Source organism: Oreochromis aureus, linkage group 14 (genome assembly GCF_013358895.1).
Source record: "Oreochromis aureus strain Israel breed Guangdong linkage group 14, ZZ_aureus, whole genome shotgun sequence".
NCBI classification, from domain to species: domain Eukaryota; kingdom Metazoa; phylum Chordata; class Actinopteri; order Cichliformes; family Cichlidae; genus Oreochromis; species Oreochromis aureus.
This window is the reverse complement of record NC_052955.1, coordinates 1,114,379-1,129,748: the sequence shown is the minus strand read 5'-3', so window position 1 is coordinate 1,129,748 and position 15,370 is coordinate 1,114,379. Positions and strand designations below refer to the sequence as shown.

Here is a 15,370-nt window from a genome sequence, read left to right as displayed (position 1 = left end):
AATTTAAGGAGAACATGCGGCTAAACATGTCACTCCTGGTCTGATTGGGGAGGGACCAGAGAAAACTACAGAGTCCCACATTGTTTTGGCAAAGTTACACACCAATTCAATATTGATTTTAGTGACCTCCGATTGGCGTAACCGTCTGTCATTACTGCCGACGTGAATTATGATCTTACTGTATTTACGTTACCCTTAGCCAGCAGTTTTAAATTTCCTTCAATGTCGCCTGCTCTGGCCCCTGGAAGACAATTGACTATGGTTGCCGGTGTCTCTAGCTTCACATGTCTGAGAACAGAATCACCAATTACCAGAGTTTGACCCCGGCGGTGTGTCGCCGAGCGGGAAAAACGGTTAGACGCATGAACAGGTTGGTGGTGTACCTGGGGCTTCTGTTTAAGACTATAGCTGTGTCCCAAAACGTCGGCTGTGCATCCTTGGGTGGGAGGACCCGGCCTTGTCGCAGTTCACGTGGGCCGGGTCCTTCAAGACCGAGAAGGCCGGAAGTGCGAGGCTGTGAAATGGGACGGTCTAGCCTTCAGATCTGCGTCACCGCTGTGTCGGTGGAGTTTAATATTTAAGCGCCGTCTGCTCCTTGCTATCTAAAATATAACAGGACACTGGCGTAAACTCTCGACCGTCTCACACGTCTGTTTAATCAGTTTTCTGTTTGACATTTATTCAGCTGTGTGAAAATCCCGGAGGAACCCACCCGATGGATTAATAAAGTTTTATTTATTCTAATAATCTAATAACTTTGATCTCAGCCAAACCGATTTACTCCGGAACAAATAAAACACCGAAAAAAGCCAAACAATTACATTTTTAAGTTATCCGAGTGACTAATGTTTAACCTGAGTAGCGAAAGAGCGGGGGTCTGAAAACGATGAAGCCGGGAGTCCCCCCCCGGTCTGCTATCGAGCGGGTGGGTAACAGACGTCTCCGAAAACGTCGGCGCACTTTTGCTATAAATTAGGTAGTGAGTACACAGAAAGGGTGCTTCGGATGACGCACGTGAAGATTATACTATGAAAAAGAATGTATCTAAAAGTGTTTAATTAAATTGCTAAGCAGATAAGCTACTCAAAAACACCACTGTGTTTGAGCAGGAACAGGAAGTGATACTCTACCGCAGAGCGAGCGAACACCAAGTGACAGCGCCACCAAGAGTCAATATGTATTTTAAATACACAAACGCTAGTACATGTATTCTGTTACTCCCCAACACTGGTAACAGTGCAGTGTGAAGAAGAGCATCACTTAATTCAAATCAGTTTTATTTATACAGTGCCAAATCGCAACAACAGTCGCCTCAGGGCGCTTTATATTGTAAGGTAAAAAAAACATACAATAATAATTTGCATTTAACTCGATCAACACTTATGAGAGTGAAGTCTGATAACAGCAAACTTTTACCCTTCAACACTCGAACGTCGTGCTGAGAAGGTTTTCTAGAAAAAAGGACTTTTAAAACAAAGACAAACACGGTTTGCTTCATTTTGTGTGGGATCTGATGGGATGTGACATGATGTAAGAATTTCCTTCAGGATAAATAAAATTCTATTAAAATGAATGATTTTTTTATAACTCCTGTAAAGAAGTTGACCCCTCCCTGCCATGTTTCCAGGGAATCTGAGATGGTCTGAAGTCACGTAGAGTAACCAAACTCTAACTTGTTGATCCCTATTATACTATATAATCTGTGTGTGTGTGCGTGTGTGTGTGTTTATTGCCTGAAAGATACATTACATTACAACATATATTTCTGTGGCACACAGGTCCTCTCTGGTCTCGGCAGGTGCTTTTCTTCTGTTTTGGTTAAATACAGATCAGCTAAACATTAATTCATCTCCACAGGAAGACACTTTCTCATAATTTAACAAACACATTTCAAGGTCAGCTGCTGTCAATCACTCTGTGAAACCTTACTACACCTACATGAAACTTTAGAGGACAGCACATGTTCATAAACGCCTCTGATCTTTGACATCTGTGTTCCATACAAGATCGGATTCATGAGCGGCTGCATCATGAGAAAATACAGAGACAGGAAGATTCTCAGAGCGCCGGGTAAACCCGTCGTATCGAACCTGCTCTGAAATATTTCAAAGCAACAACCAAAAGAAAAATTCAAGAGAGACACCAGCTGAGGCGTGCAGGTGGTGAGGCTTTTTTGTCTCATCTGTTTGGATCCATAAAAACACACTTTGAGGATTTTCATGTAAGAGAACAAGATGATAAGTGTGGGGACTATAATGGTGATAATAATGTCAAAAATCCCATAAACATTATTCACCTTTGTGCCAGAACAAGCCAGCCTAACCACCAGGTAATTCTGACAATACAAACTGTTTAAGAAGTTTCCACACAGCCTGAGACGCAGGTTTAAGGATAAAGCAATAAGAAATTTTACTAAAGAGTACGCCCACGTCACCATAATCAGAACAGCTGTACTGTTAGATGTCATTCGGGTGTTATACTGTAGAGCAGGGGTCCCCAATCTCAGTCCACGAGGGCCGGTGTCCCTGCTGCAGGTTTAGATCTCACCCTGGGTCAACACACCTGAATCACATGATTAGCTCATTATCAGGCCTCTGGAGAACTTCAAGACATGTTGAGGAGGTAATTTATCCATTGAAATCAGCTGTGATGGATCAAGGACACATCTAAAACCTGCAGGGACACCGTGCCCCTCGTGGACTGAGATTGGGGACCCCTGCTGTAGAGGACAACAAATAGCGAGGTATCTGTCATAAGACATGATGGCTAAGTTTGAAACTTCAACACTTCCATAAGTGTGAATGCAGAAGATCTGCAGGAAGCACAGAGGAGCAGAAACAGTGTGAACATCAGAGAGGATCTGAAGCATGAGCAACGGAAACAGCCCTGTACTACCATACAGCTCATTCACAAACAGGCTGCACAGAAACATGTACATAGGTTCATGTAAGCTTCTGTTCACACAGATAACCACAATCAGAAACGTGTTGGCAGCAATGATCAGGATGTATAATATTAGAGTTAATAATAAATAGAAGAATTTTAAACTTCCAACATTCATAAAAGCTCCAAGAATGAAATAAGACAGAGGAGGCGTAGTTACATTTAACATAGTTCACAAAGTACAAATGTCCCAAATATGTCATGTGCACAGTTGTTGTGTCTGATCTGACAAACACTGCAGCTCACCTGTTCACCTGTGACGACATAGTCACCTCTGCAGCCTTTTTATACCTTCTCAACACAAATCCGCCTTCGTCGTTCCATGTGACGGACTGAGTTCAGTGATTGACAGGAAGGTTTGGATTTGTTTTGTTTTGCGTCTGTTGATGATCAGCACGTCTGTGTGGTTCAGTGTAACAGCCTGTCTCCTGAGCACTTACTCACTTTCAGAGTGAGCTAGCTCATTGCTTTAATAGCACAGGGTGAGCAGGTGACCAGAAGCCACGAGGGCCCGGGTTTGACTCTACCGGAGGCCCTTTGTTCAGCTTCAGAGGACTATCTCACAGTCACGCAGCAGTCCTCCTTTGAAACCTGGTTAGTTGCTGCCTCGCTGCATCTCGACTGGGCGGCTTGGAGTTGACCTGTCAGTAAGCAGTCATGTGTCTCACACTGAACCTGCTCAGACCTTTAGATGCTGGCCTCGGCTCAGACTGCGCCACTGATATTGCAAACATGCATCTGCGGCAACACGTCACGGACACGCTGATGAATATGGGCCCACTTCAACAACAGCCCAGGCTCAGCATGAGTCGAAATTTCTGCACTTTTCGATTATCAACATGAAAGTTTTTTTGTTTTAAATAAGATATCACAGGCAAATCCAGCCCATTTCACACCGACCACTTCCTGCTCAGCAGAACATCACAGTTCAGAGGTTCCGATGAAAAAAAATCACTTTTATTATGCTGTGGGTGTCATACTGTGGACGATGGATGACTCATCCTGATCCAGTCTGCTACATCTAAATCTGAGTGTTTCAAGCAGGTGAATAATGAGTAGTAGGTGTCAGGAATAGAAATATTTTACTGCTATTATTTGCTGCTATTTTTATAATCATCATTAACATTTCAGTGTTAATAGTGATGTTGCTTTCCTAGATGCATTCAGATGTTCAAACATATTGGTATCATATTAGTCTTTATTACAGGTCCAAAGAAGAACCATTTTAAATGGTTGAGTTGAATCTATAATTTAAATGTTATTAATGCTTTTATGATCTCTGTGTAGAGGGCAGAGACAGGAAAATACACTTTGTGCCAAAATGAGACAGGAAAGCGCTGTCTGCAGAGCATACTTTGCAGAAGTGAAACTGAAAGCAAAGAGAGCATTTAAGGGCGAGACATACACATCCAGACACCACGCAGTACCGGGTTTGAGCATGCAGGCGCTTTGTTCAGCTTCGAGGTACGCACAGACACACATACACACACACACTGTTAGGGGTGTAGGCTGCATCTGACTGATGAAGCAGTAGAGTTGACGATGCGAGAGCGGAGCTGGCTCACACGGGAAACCACCGGGAGAAGATGGAAGCCAGTGTACTTTTAATTGTGCCTTAAGTTGTCAAATAGAACATTTGTGGTTTTGAAGCTGATGTATGTGATGACGCAATGAGGGCAGGCTCACTAAATATACTCTGATGCATATAAAACTGTATTTTGATGTTAGGAGGATGAGATTGTGGGGCTGTCTGCTTCCTGAGTCAGCTCATCACAGTTCAGAGGTTCATTTCATTAAAATCATCGCTATTTTACCCTTTGGACCAGTGTGGTTACTTGCATTCCTCCTGTGTTTCCTTCCCTGAGTGTTTCAATATTTTTGAATAATAGTAGTAGGTTAGCTGAGCCCAAACCCTAACCTCAGATGGGTCACCTATGACCTGGTAAAAGGATTTCATCCCGATACCCAGTGACAGTCAGGGTGTCGCTGCCTGTAGAGGTCTGTGCAGCCCTCTGGATATGCCTCCCCAGACCATCACTGACCCCCCACAAACGATGTTACAACATTCTCCACAGCTTCTCCAGACCCCTTCACATCTGTCACATGTGCTCAGAGTGAACCTGCTCTCGTCTGTGGACGTCTCAGGCACCATTGGTGGACCTGCCAATTCTGGTATTCTATGGCAAATGCCTGTCGGGCTCCACGGTGCCAGGCAGTGAGCACAGGGTCCACTAGAGGACGTCGGGGCATCAGACCACCCTCGTTAGTCTGTTTCTGATTGTTTGGTCAGAGACATTCACACCAGTGTCCTGCTGGAGGTCATTTTGTAGCTCTGGGAACGCTCCTCCTGTTCCTCCATACACAGAGCATTTACCGGTCATGGGTTAAGGGCCTTCTATGGCCCTGTCCAGCTCTAACTGCTCAACTACTGAAAACTCCTGCACGCTCCTGAGACTGTGCTGGAAGACACAGCAAACCTTCTAGCAATGGTACGTATACATCATCCTGGAGGAGTTGGGCTACCTGTGCAGGGTCCAGGTATGGCCTGAAGCTTATTAACACCCCCCTCTGATCCTTACCTGACCAGTTTAGCAGACTCGATGCTGTAGTCTGATTAAAGTGCTCCTTTAATTTTTTAGCAGTGTGTTTTGGTACCACCGTTTGGCCTGACTTTGATCAAAGTGGGTCATTTGATTGTATAATTGAGGAAGTGCTTACAATATGAAGCACTTGAGAAAAGGCCGGTCATCCCGAGCCAGCCGACAGTCATGCTCACAGTCTTCATGGTGGCGCTTCTGAAAACATGTCAGGTGGTAACAGGACTGATGGACGCCCCAGTTTGGTGCACGTGAACACTCCCTGCTTTTAACCAAGAATAAACTCAGAAGCTTTCAATCAGATTGTTCCGCTGAGCTAAAATTAAACTTAAACTAATCATTAAAAATAGTTTTAGATTTATGAATCTGGACATTCACCAGTACAGCACATCTTTATCTACCTGAGGTGTCTGACTGTGTGTCACATATTGTATTTTTTGTATTTCCTAATGTATTATAATCTTAAAATGTGACAGAGACCACCTGCTACATGTTAGCTCACTATAGAAAGTGATATGAGTATAGATTACTTTTTTTTTTTTTAAATAGAACAAAAATAGAAAGTAGTCTTTATAGTTTTTTATGTTTATATGTTGTAGAATGCAGTGGATGGTAACGGTACAGAGAGGAAGAAGGTAAGGACCAAACCTTTCTTGTGGAACGTTTTTCATGGACTGTTCATGCGATCCACTTTGATTTTCAGAATTCGCTCAAAGTTTTACAAAAGTTCTTCAGACTGAACATCAGAGTTAAAGTTCATATTAGTTTATTGAAGAAAGCAACTAAAATCCGTCCTGGGGGGGGGGTCATTACAGAGCGGTCTGAGGGGATGTCGTTATCATCCCGAGTCCTCAGCGGACCACTGAGGCCAGAGCTCAGGTCCGCTCACTTTGATTGGTCGGCTCGGGACCTCTCTGGTCTCTTTGGTCTCTCAGGTTTCCAGCTCTGATTTGCTTCAGAGGGAATTAGAGGAAACTATAGCTAATGTGAAGATGCCTCAGGGACAAACATGATGACACACTGAAATGACCTTTGACCTCAGGGACTTCATTAATGAGCCACAGTGATAGAGAAACAGTTCAGTCTCTGAAGGGTTTACATTAATTACAAGTTTCTCAGGTTCCTGATTTTCCAGTGAATCCAACAGTACAGTTTGAATTAGAACTTTATCAGTAATTAACATTGGTCTAACACCTGCTGAAGTCACGCACCCTCACATCTAAAAACAATCGTACAGTTTCAGAGTTTTCCAGTTAGTCTCGGTGCCGGAGGGAAATCGGACTGATCTGGAAACTAGCTTTTCCAGATCAGTCCCTCTGATAGAAAATGGATTTGGACTTTCACTCCTTCAGGAATCCAAATACAGCATAAGCTAAACCAACCACAAATTTTCTTTTGTGGGAAGGTTAAACAATCACCTATTAAATGAAGTACAAAGTTCAAAGTCCAGCATCTTCAACCAACCCTGAGTTTTCAGTTCCAGTAAAGCTGATCAGAGTTACCGTGGTAGCTTCACCCTGAGGGTCACCATGGTCTCAGGATGGGGAATATGGAGGAACATGAATGGACCACTTTAAACCACTGTAGTTCACTTTAAAATGTTCACATCGATGGCGTCATTGGACGGATTTGTGACATGTATTTTTTCAAAACTAGCTCAATATTTCTGCATTTTTACATGCAAATAAAAAGATCTGACCAATCAGAACACTGCATTTGGTACAAGTCTGTTTAAAGGTCAAAATATGCACATGTACTGAATATCCCATGAGATGGAAACAGTGAAATACTCTTGTTTTCCTCAGAAATATGCAAACGTTTATGTATGTTACAGGAGAATTTGCCTGTAAAAACTTTTTTTTGGCCACACCAATTTTTGATAAATCAGTTTTTACTGACCCTGTGAGTGTTAACCCTGAGTCTGCCCATTCAAAGATAAAACTATCTTTGCCTGCTCCTTCATCTACCTTTGTTACTGCTCCCAGGGCAGCTCGGGCCCGGCTTTTCTCTGCACCCGTTTCAGTTCCTCGGGTGGGGAAAGGTGAGGTTCAGCTGGTCCCTACTCCGGTTCCCAGGCCGGCTGAGGCTCTGTCGGTTCCCTGCACCCGTATCAGCTCCTTGGGTGGGGACGGCAGCTGCCCCGCCGTTGCCATTGCCTGTTCCAGCCCAGGGCAGCCATGACTCAGCTGCGTCCTGCACCCGTTCCTAGTCCTTGGCTGGGAGTGGTTCGTGTCCAGCGGGTGCCAGCACCTGTTCCTGTCTCCGCTGGAAGCTCAGGCAAGTCAGTCCAGCCATCTTCCTTGTGTTTCAAAGGCTCAGGAAGGTTAGCTCAGCCACCATCCCAATCCCCACCACTCCCATCACCACAACACCCACTAAAACATGTATTACGGTCCTTTGCTCAGTCATTAGCCAGTTCTTAGCTCAGGCATCAGCTTTCCCACCAGTTCATACTCCTGCTCAGCTCCCCGTAGCTCAGTTAGAGCTATGGGGAGCTGAGCAGTCAGTTCTAGAGACACACTCTGGACCCAGTGTTTTGAGTTTCTTGTGCCTCAGTGTTTTTGTATTATAAATTTATGTTCTAAGTTTTCTTTGTTGCCCTAGTCTATTCAGAACCTAGTGTCCTAGTTTGAGTTTCTTGTATTCTGTTTGGTTCCCTGTGTATTTAATAGGGTTCCCTCATGTAGTTGAACTGTGTGTCTCCCTTTGTGTAACTGTGTTTATATTGTGATGTTAGTTCTGGTGCCTTGTGTTCCGTGTTTTCCTCACCCCATCATGTGCTGCTCCTTATTCTCTCTCTCCCTCCAGGTTGCCTCTGTGTAAGTCCTGTGTTGCTTGGAGGTTCGTGTCTGGTGTCAACATTTTCAATTTCCATGTCTTTCCCGTCCTGTCACTTGTAATTATCCTCAGCTGTGTTCCCCCGTGTGCTTCCACTTTCCTCGTTACCTTCTGGGTATTTATGTCCGAGTCTCCCTCTGTTCCATGTCACGTCGTCCCTCATGCTGTGTGTTTCCCAGTGTCTCTTCGTGTGCATTAGTTTTATTAGAGTTTCCCTGTTTAGTTTAGTTTTGTATGCTTTTTCCGCTGCCAGCCAATAAAGCTGTGGCTTTTTGAGTTTATTCCAATCCCTGCCTGCACACAGCCATAACATGACACAGACAGAAAGGGCAGCACTTAATGCTCAGGAATTCCAGATGTGGCGAGCAGTCACTGGGGAGAGCAGAAATGCTCCTGGCATCACACCGGAATCCGACGGAGTTACGACCTGGTCCGGCTCGGTGGGGGTCAGCCATGTCTCTGTGAATCACAGAATGTTGCAGTCCCTCATGTCACGTTGGAAGGTGACTCTTGCTCTTAGGTCATCGAGCTTGTTCTCCAGCGAATGTACGTTGGCCAGTAGGATGCTGGTAAAAAAGTGTCAAAGATTACATGATCAACCTTGTCACCAATGTTTAGAAGTGATCTGCTGTCGTAGACTATAAAACTAGAGGATTTGGGGATGTAAAACAGAGCAAAAAATAAGTAAACAGCGGAGCGGTCAGGAAGGTGTCTGGACGTGGCCGCGCCATCTTATCCAAATGCCCCTCCCTGATCGTGGTTATGGTTGATGAATGTGCCTCCCTGATCATGGTCATGGTGAACAGAAGCCCCTGCCTGAACGTGATCATGTTTGATGGATGCCCCTCCCTGATCATGGTCATGGTGAATGGAAGCCCCTCCCTGATCGTGGTCATGGTTGATAGATGTGTCTACCTGATTGTGGTCATGGTAGATGGATGCCCCTCCCTGATTGTGGTAATGGTGAATGGAAGCCCCTCCCTGATCGTGGTCATGGTTGATGAATGTGCCTCCCTGATCATGGTCATGGTGAACAGAAGCCCCTGCCTGATCGTGATCATGTTTGATGGATGCCCCGCCCTGATCATGGTCGTGGTGGATGGATGCCCCGCCCTGATGGTGGTAATGGTGAATGGAAGCCCCTCCCTGATCGTGGTCATGGTTGATGGATGTGTCTACCTGATTGTGGTCATGGTAGATGGATGCCCCTCCCTGATCGTGGTCATGGTTGATGGATGTGTCTACCTGATTGTGGTCATGGTAGATGGATGCCCCTCCCTGATCGTGGTCATAGTGAATGGAAGCCCCTCCCTGATCGTGATCATGTTTTTGGATGCCCCGCCCTGATCATGGTCGTGGTGGATGGATGCCCCGCCCTGATCGTGGTAATGGTGAATGGAAGCCCCTCCCTGATTGTGGTCATGGTAGATGGATGCCCCTCCCTGATCGTGGTCATGGTGAATGGAAGCCCCTCCCTGATCGTGGTCATGGTTGATGGATGTGTCTACCTGATCGTGGTCATGGTAGATGGATGCCCCTCCCTGATCGTGGTCATGGTGAATGGAAGCCCCTCCCTGATCGTGGTCATGGTTGATGGATGTGTCTACCTGATCGTGGTCATGGTGGATGGATGCCCCTCCCTGATCGTGGTCATGGTTGATGGATGTGTCTACCTGATTGTGGTCATGGTAGATGGATGCCCCTCCCTGATCGTGGTCACGGTGAATGGAAGCCCCTCCCTGATCGTGGTCATGATGGATGGATGCTTCTACCGGATCATGGTCATGGTTAGGATGTGTCTGAGTACAGAATGACCGCTCAGGTCTCATAAACTCATAGGAGGACACAGGAGGCACTGTAGAGGTTCAGTGCTTGGAGGATTGGGTGGCAGTCAGGGGCAGAGGTCTTGGCATTCTGATCCCCAGATTACAAAAATGGCTTGTGATACATGGGTATCATGTCACTGGTGTGGAAGGAGGCTGAGCTGGTGTGTGAGGTTGGGAGATCAGGGTGATCATGTGGATGGAGGGCTTCCTGCTGGCGCTGACCTGTTCATCTATGACCTCAAACTGGCCGACGTCAGCAATAGCTTGAGCGTGCGTGTCCTCTGACCGGCCCGACCCTCAGGGCTCTGAAACTGTTTTATCGTGTCCGGTCCCTCTGCATGCTCTCTGCATCACATCTAAACTCTGATTTTATTTTCCTTTTTTCACTCTCTGAGTTTAAATCTGATTTTTATTTAATCAAGTTTCAAAAATGAACATTTCCACTTTTGTGTTTTAAATTTCTGCTGTTAAATCAGAGTTGTGACACAGTTATTAGAGCAGACATCCAGCAGGATGAACTTCTTTATTTCCCAGTAAACAGCTCCACCTGCTGGTCACAGAGACACAGTGCAGTTGAGCGAGCTGCTGTGAAGCGCGTGCACTCAGTTGCTTTTAGACTGTGAATATGTGAGAAAAACATCTGCTGAGTTTTTCAGACAAAGCTGTTTGCCTTCAGTCGCAGGTACATACACAGTTAACCTGAATATTACAAGCAGACAGTGTAATGTTCCCATAATTCAGTTTAATTAGTTCTGTCACAACGAGTAAAATTATCAGGAATAAACAACATCTCAACATGACAAACACTTGATTTTCATCGTTTTGTTCATCCTCCCTTTCAGAACACGCTGTGGGTAATTGTTGTTGTTGTTTTACTGTTTCATTGAAATATCAGTTTTTCTGTTTTTTCACAGGAAAGTTTTCTAAAATTTCTTTAATGTGAATTTTGTCAAAGTAAACAGATGGAATATTTTTTGCTTAAACAGGTTTCAGACGTAAAGCTTTTATATCTGAATCATGTAGATTTACTCCTAAACACTTTCTGCTCAAATGTTTGATTTTTCATCGTTTTTATCCCGTTAGCTTTCACCGGCAGCCCATCAAGTTTTGTATTAGACTCAAAAGAAAAGTTTCCAGGCTCTAGAGAATGTTTTGTTTGAAATCATGTGTCTTTGTGTGTGAATGTAGGTCGGGTGGATGTTAAGAAGATTTTTTTTTTTTTTTAAAGTTTAAATGCACAGCTGAAAACTTCATCCTGCAGTTTTCCAGGATTTGCAAAATCTGAAACGTTAAGATAAGATAAGATAAACTTTATTAGTCTCACACGTGGGAAATTTGTTTAACGTTCCTGCGTCACTGCCTTCGGTGGATCTGCAGAGGCTCGCAGGATGCTTAAACGTGAAGAACAGAATTCGAGCGTTTAGTCAGGGAATCAGGCCCTCTGTACTGCTCTCACCTTTGACCTCAGCAATAAACTAAAAAGCAGAAATGTCATCATCCTGCGATAGCAGAGGCTTTTATTATGAAAAGTAGTCAGGATGTGGCATGGTGATACTCCCAGGATACAGAAGACCAGCTCCTGGTCCCGTTGCGCCTCCATGAGACCATGAAATCTACCCCTGTGGGCCTGTGGCGTCCTCACACGCCATCTCTTCTTCATGTGTTTTTTAAGAGAGAGTCAAAGTGGAAACAAACTGGACAGCTGCTCTTCGGCGTCAGGGCTTTTACTCTGGAACTCCTCCTCTTCCTCCCGGCCCCGCTCTACCTCTCAGAGCTGATTTTGTACCGTAGGACAAAATAAGCAATGAGTCTCAGAGAGAAAAAGAAGATGGCGAGGACAATGAAGTCTAGGTAGAGTTTGGCATCCAGCATGTCCAGCTCCTTGAGGATGGCCTCAGACTTCTGGAAGTGACACACCTCATCTTCATCGCAGTGAAGATCTTCACGGCCCAGGCCGTAGATTGACAGGATGACGCCCTCAAACCCGTACCTGAAACACACAAACATGTTCAGAGAGTGCAGCAGCGCCCCCTGCTGTGTGGATACAGCCGCAGGCTCACCAGCTAACAGCTCCCCCACCTGACGTAAGAGATGTAGGACATCCACTGCAGGTACCAGGGGATGGTATCGAAGCTGACGAAGAACCCGGAGAACAGCAGAACCGGGATCGCCGTGACCGGGCCCACAAACGTGGCCACCTGCGGGAAACAAACACACCTGAGTGATGTCAGCACAGGAACACACCTGTGAGCGGACAGGAGGTGATGATGGAAATAGCGAGCGGACCTGCAGGGAGGTGGAGGCGGCTCCGATAAGCAGACCCAGACTCTGAGCCACCAGAGATGTCAGAATCCCCAGAGACAGGAAAAGGAAGAACCGGCCGGCATCCGGAGGCTGAGCCGTCATCCAGTAGACGATACTGCAGTACACCACCGGGAACACTACCTGTACAACAGCGACACTGCAGGTCAGAGGGTTGATACTGCCAGGTCTCAGTGTGCTACTTTAAACTGAAGCTTTTAAATCTAGGGCTGGGTATTGTCACTGATTTCTACAACCAATTCAATTCTGTTTCACAAGGTTCGATTTTGACTCAGAAATATTATATTTCTGATCAATTATATTGGATATGTGCAGCATGTCCGTGTACGTGCCGTCGTGTTGACATCGCTTTGTGGAATCTGTTTGTTGCTGTTTTCAATGTTTGGTTATTGTTGAAATGGTTTTGTGAGACTGTAGCTGAGATTCTGACATTTCTGGCAAAATACATCAATTTCAGGATTTCATGAGTCGATATGGGATTATTAAAATTAAAAGCTACTTTTTAAACCCACCCCTACTTAAATCTATTAAGGTTTAAGTCTTGCATTATTAGGGGCGTGGCCTCTTAGACTGACAGGTAGCTGTAGCTGCTAGCTGTCTGCTAGCCTTCACCTCAGCTAACTGGAGTCCCTGAACTGGACCTCTGGACCATTGCTGTTGCAACTTTTTTTTAGAACATTTCTAATGACATTATCAATATCATTATCAGTTACCAGTAATATGGCTGGGGTGAAGTTACTGTACTAACAGACCATCCGTGAAGTGTGAGCTCCAGGTTTACTGAGAACCAGCTGATAACTTGTGGCTGACGCTCCAAAATCCAGAATCCAGAAATCAGTTCAAAAGTAAGTGGACGGATACAAAGTTTCTAACAAAATGTCAGAAATGTCATTTTTCTGACAGCACAGTTGTCAGAAAAATGACAGTAAAACAAGATCTTTCATCATCTTTCATATTCTTCTTTTTTTTTTTTTTGCCTGACCCATTTGGATCTTTAGCCATCAGAATTGTTGTCTGAAGGCCAGGAAAGATGCCAAGCAGATTTACTTTACCAAGTGGATCATCACGGCCTTGCCATATTGGTCCATGTGATTGACCTTTATTATAATTATGTATTTATTTGATTTGATTTTTCGGTTGTTACAGACGGGACAGACATGACTGGGGGATAGGACAGGAAGAAAAAATGAAAGGAAGAGAGGGAGAGAAAGAAAAATAGAGGGGAGAAGAGAGAAAAAAAGAAAAAAAAGAAAGAAAAACAAACAAAACACCTGGATCACCTGTATGGGGATAAGAAAAAACAGACGAGAAAACAAACAAAAAAGAGCAACATAATAAATACAACACCATCACAATAAACTAGCTAACAGTAGATAACAGTAGATACTAAATATTACATGTTATTGTGCAGTAAGCAAAATCGACAGCGCACAATGTGCTTTGAGGTAGCAGCCAAGAAAGGTGTAGCTTGTGTCTATGAAAACCCGTGTGCACACCTGTGTGGATCGGCACGCTTGTATTCAAAAGGTTTCTCCATGTAACGATCTGCTAGGGAGTGTGGGGAGCCACAGCCCCGTCCCCCAGGGCATGAAGCAGGTATGGAGGAGATCCAGGCCCCAGACATCCAGAGGCCCCAGAATACGAGGACCCAAGGAGGACCACCGGGGGGCAACCATGCCACCCTCCTGGGAAGAGCTGAGGAGAGCCCCAAACGAGAGGTCATCCAGCAGCCACGGAGCAGAGGCCAGACGGGGTTGCAGTGACGTGCCCGCGGGCTCTGCCAGCAGCCAGCTGTGCCAGAGAGGACCGGGCCTCAGGCCCAGAGGCCAGAGGCCTGAGGGCACCCCACCCCCCGGAAGGGGCCCCGCCAGGCCACAGGCGCCAGGCCCCGCCAATCGGCCACCGGGAGTGTGCCAGTACATACATGAGCGCCCAGCCCCAGACACCAAGAACTGCCAACACACCAACGTCTGAGGGCATCAACCACTGGCAGGCAGTGTGGTGAGGGGAGATAGGCCTCCATACCTCGGAGAGCCTGAGATGTTCCCAGAGAGGTGAAGTCTAAGAGCCAAGCTGACATATAGACACAGACGAACAGGCGCACGCAGACACAAATGTGCATTCCCACCCCCATATACACAAACAAATACTGGGCACTCACCCGACGTGGAGACAGACATAAATAGACACTGTACACACAATCACACTCCCCAAACATACTCTATATCCCAGGTCCGGGTACCCCTGCCCCCAGAGGGGTAAACCGTACCCGGACCCAGGAGATGTAACCCTTCTTTCTGGGGTGGAGGAAAGCAGACCACCCCTGTATCTGCAGTAGCAGGGAGGCCCCCAGACCCCAATCCGACGGCCAGCACCTCCTCCCAGCCCCCCAGCCCCGACGGTTAACAGAACGGGGGTGAGTGAGGACCCCAAACCTCCCTCCGCCCGCTCATATGTAGTGTTGCTGTGTGCTGTTCTAAAGTGCATTTAAAACACAAGAGGGCATGGTGCTTCCTGCCAGAGAGCAGCACGGCTCCTCCCGAAAACCCTCAGTGTCTATATGCATTTAAAATTGAGGATAGGGCACCAGCGCCAGAGGTGGGTTTGAATACTGTAGAATTATAGGAATTATTTTAGGGTTACTGTTCATAACCATCATCTTTATCATTGCATTAATTATCATTTCATCCAAGCATTTATTGAAGTGCTGGCATTAGGTTATAATTTGTATTACAGGGGTTATCATAATCAAATATTAACATGTTTATTACAGGTTGTTCTAAAATTTAAAGGTTTTCGAATGTTTTTATATTCTTACACATAGTCTTCAGTGGGTGAGAAAAC

General features: G+C 45.6%; 2 protein-coding genes across 2 annotated transcripts in view; both read right to left on the bottom strand.

The window, feature by feature from the left end:
• Positions 1 to 1,906: 1,906 nt before the first annotated feature.
• LOC116325927 (olfactory receptor 4D1-like) lies at positions 1,907 to 3,112 on the bottom strand. The gene is made up of 2 exons (XM_039597976.1): positions 2,702 to 3,112; positions 1,907 to 2,479 (listed from the first exon to the last, which is right to left on the bottom strand). Exons 1-2 carry the CDS (start codon positions 3,110 to 3,112, stop codon positions 1,907 to 1,909), a joined length of 984 nt encoding a protein of 327 aa, XP_039453910.1.
• Positions 3,113 to 11,461: 8,349 nt separating this feature from the next.
• The window catches only part of abcg1 (ATP-binding cassette, sub-family G (WHITE), member 1), a 36,071-nt gene continuing 32,162 nt past the window's right edge, over positions 11,462 to 15,370 (bottom strand). Inside the window, exons 13-15 of the mRNA XM_031747001.2 lie at positions 12,491 to 12,649; positions 12,284 to 12,402; positions 11,462 to 12,194 (exon numbers count right to left, since the gene is read on the bottom strand). Coding sequence (XP_031602861.2) covers positions 11,966 to 12,194; positions 12,284 to 12,402; positions 12,491 to 12,649 — 507 coding nt within the window. The 3' untranslated portion in view covers positions 11,462 to 11,965. The remainder of the gene's footprint in view (positions 12,195 to 12,283; positions 12,403 to 12,490; positions 12,650 to 15,370) is intronic.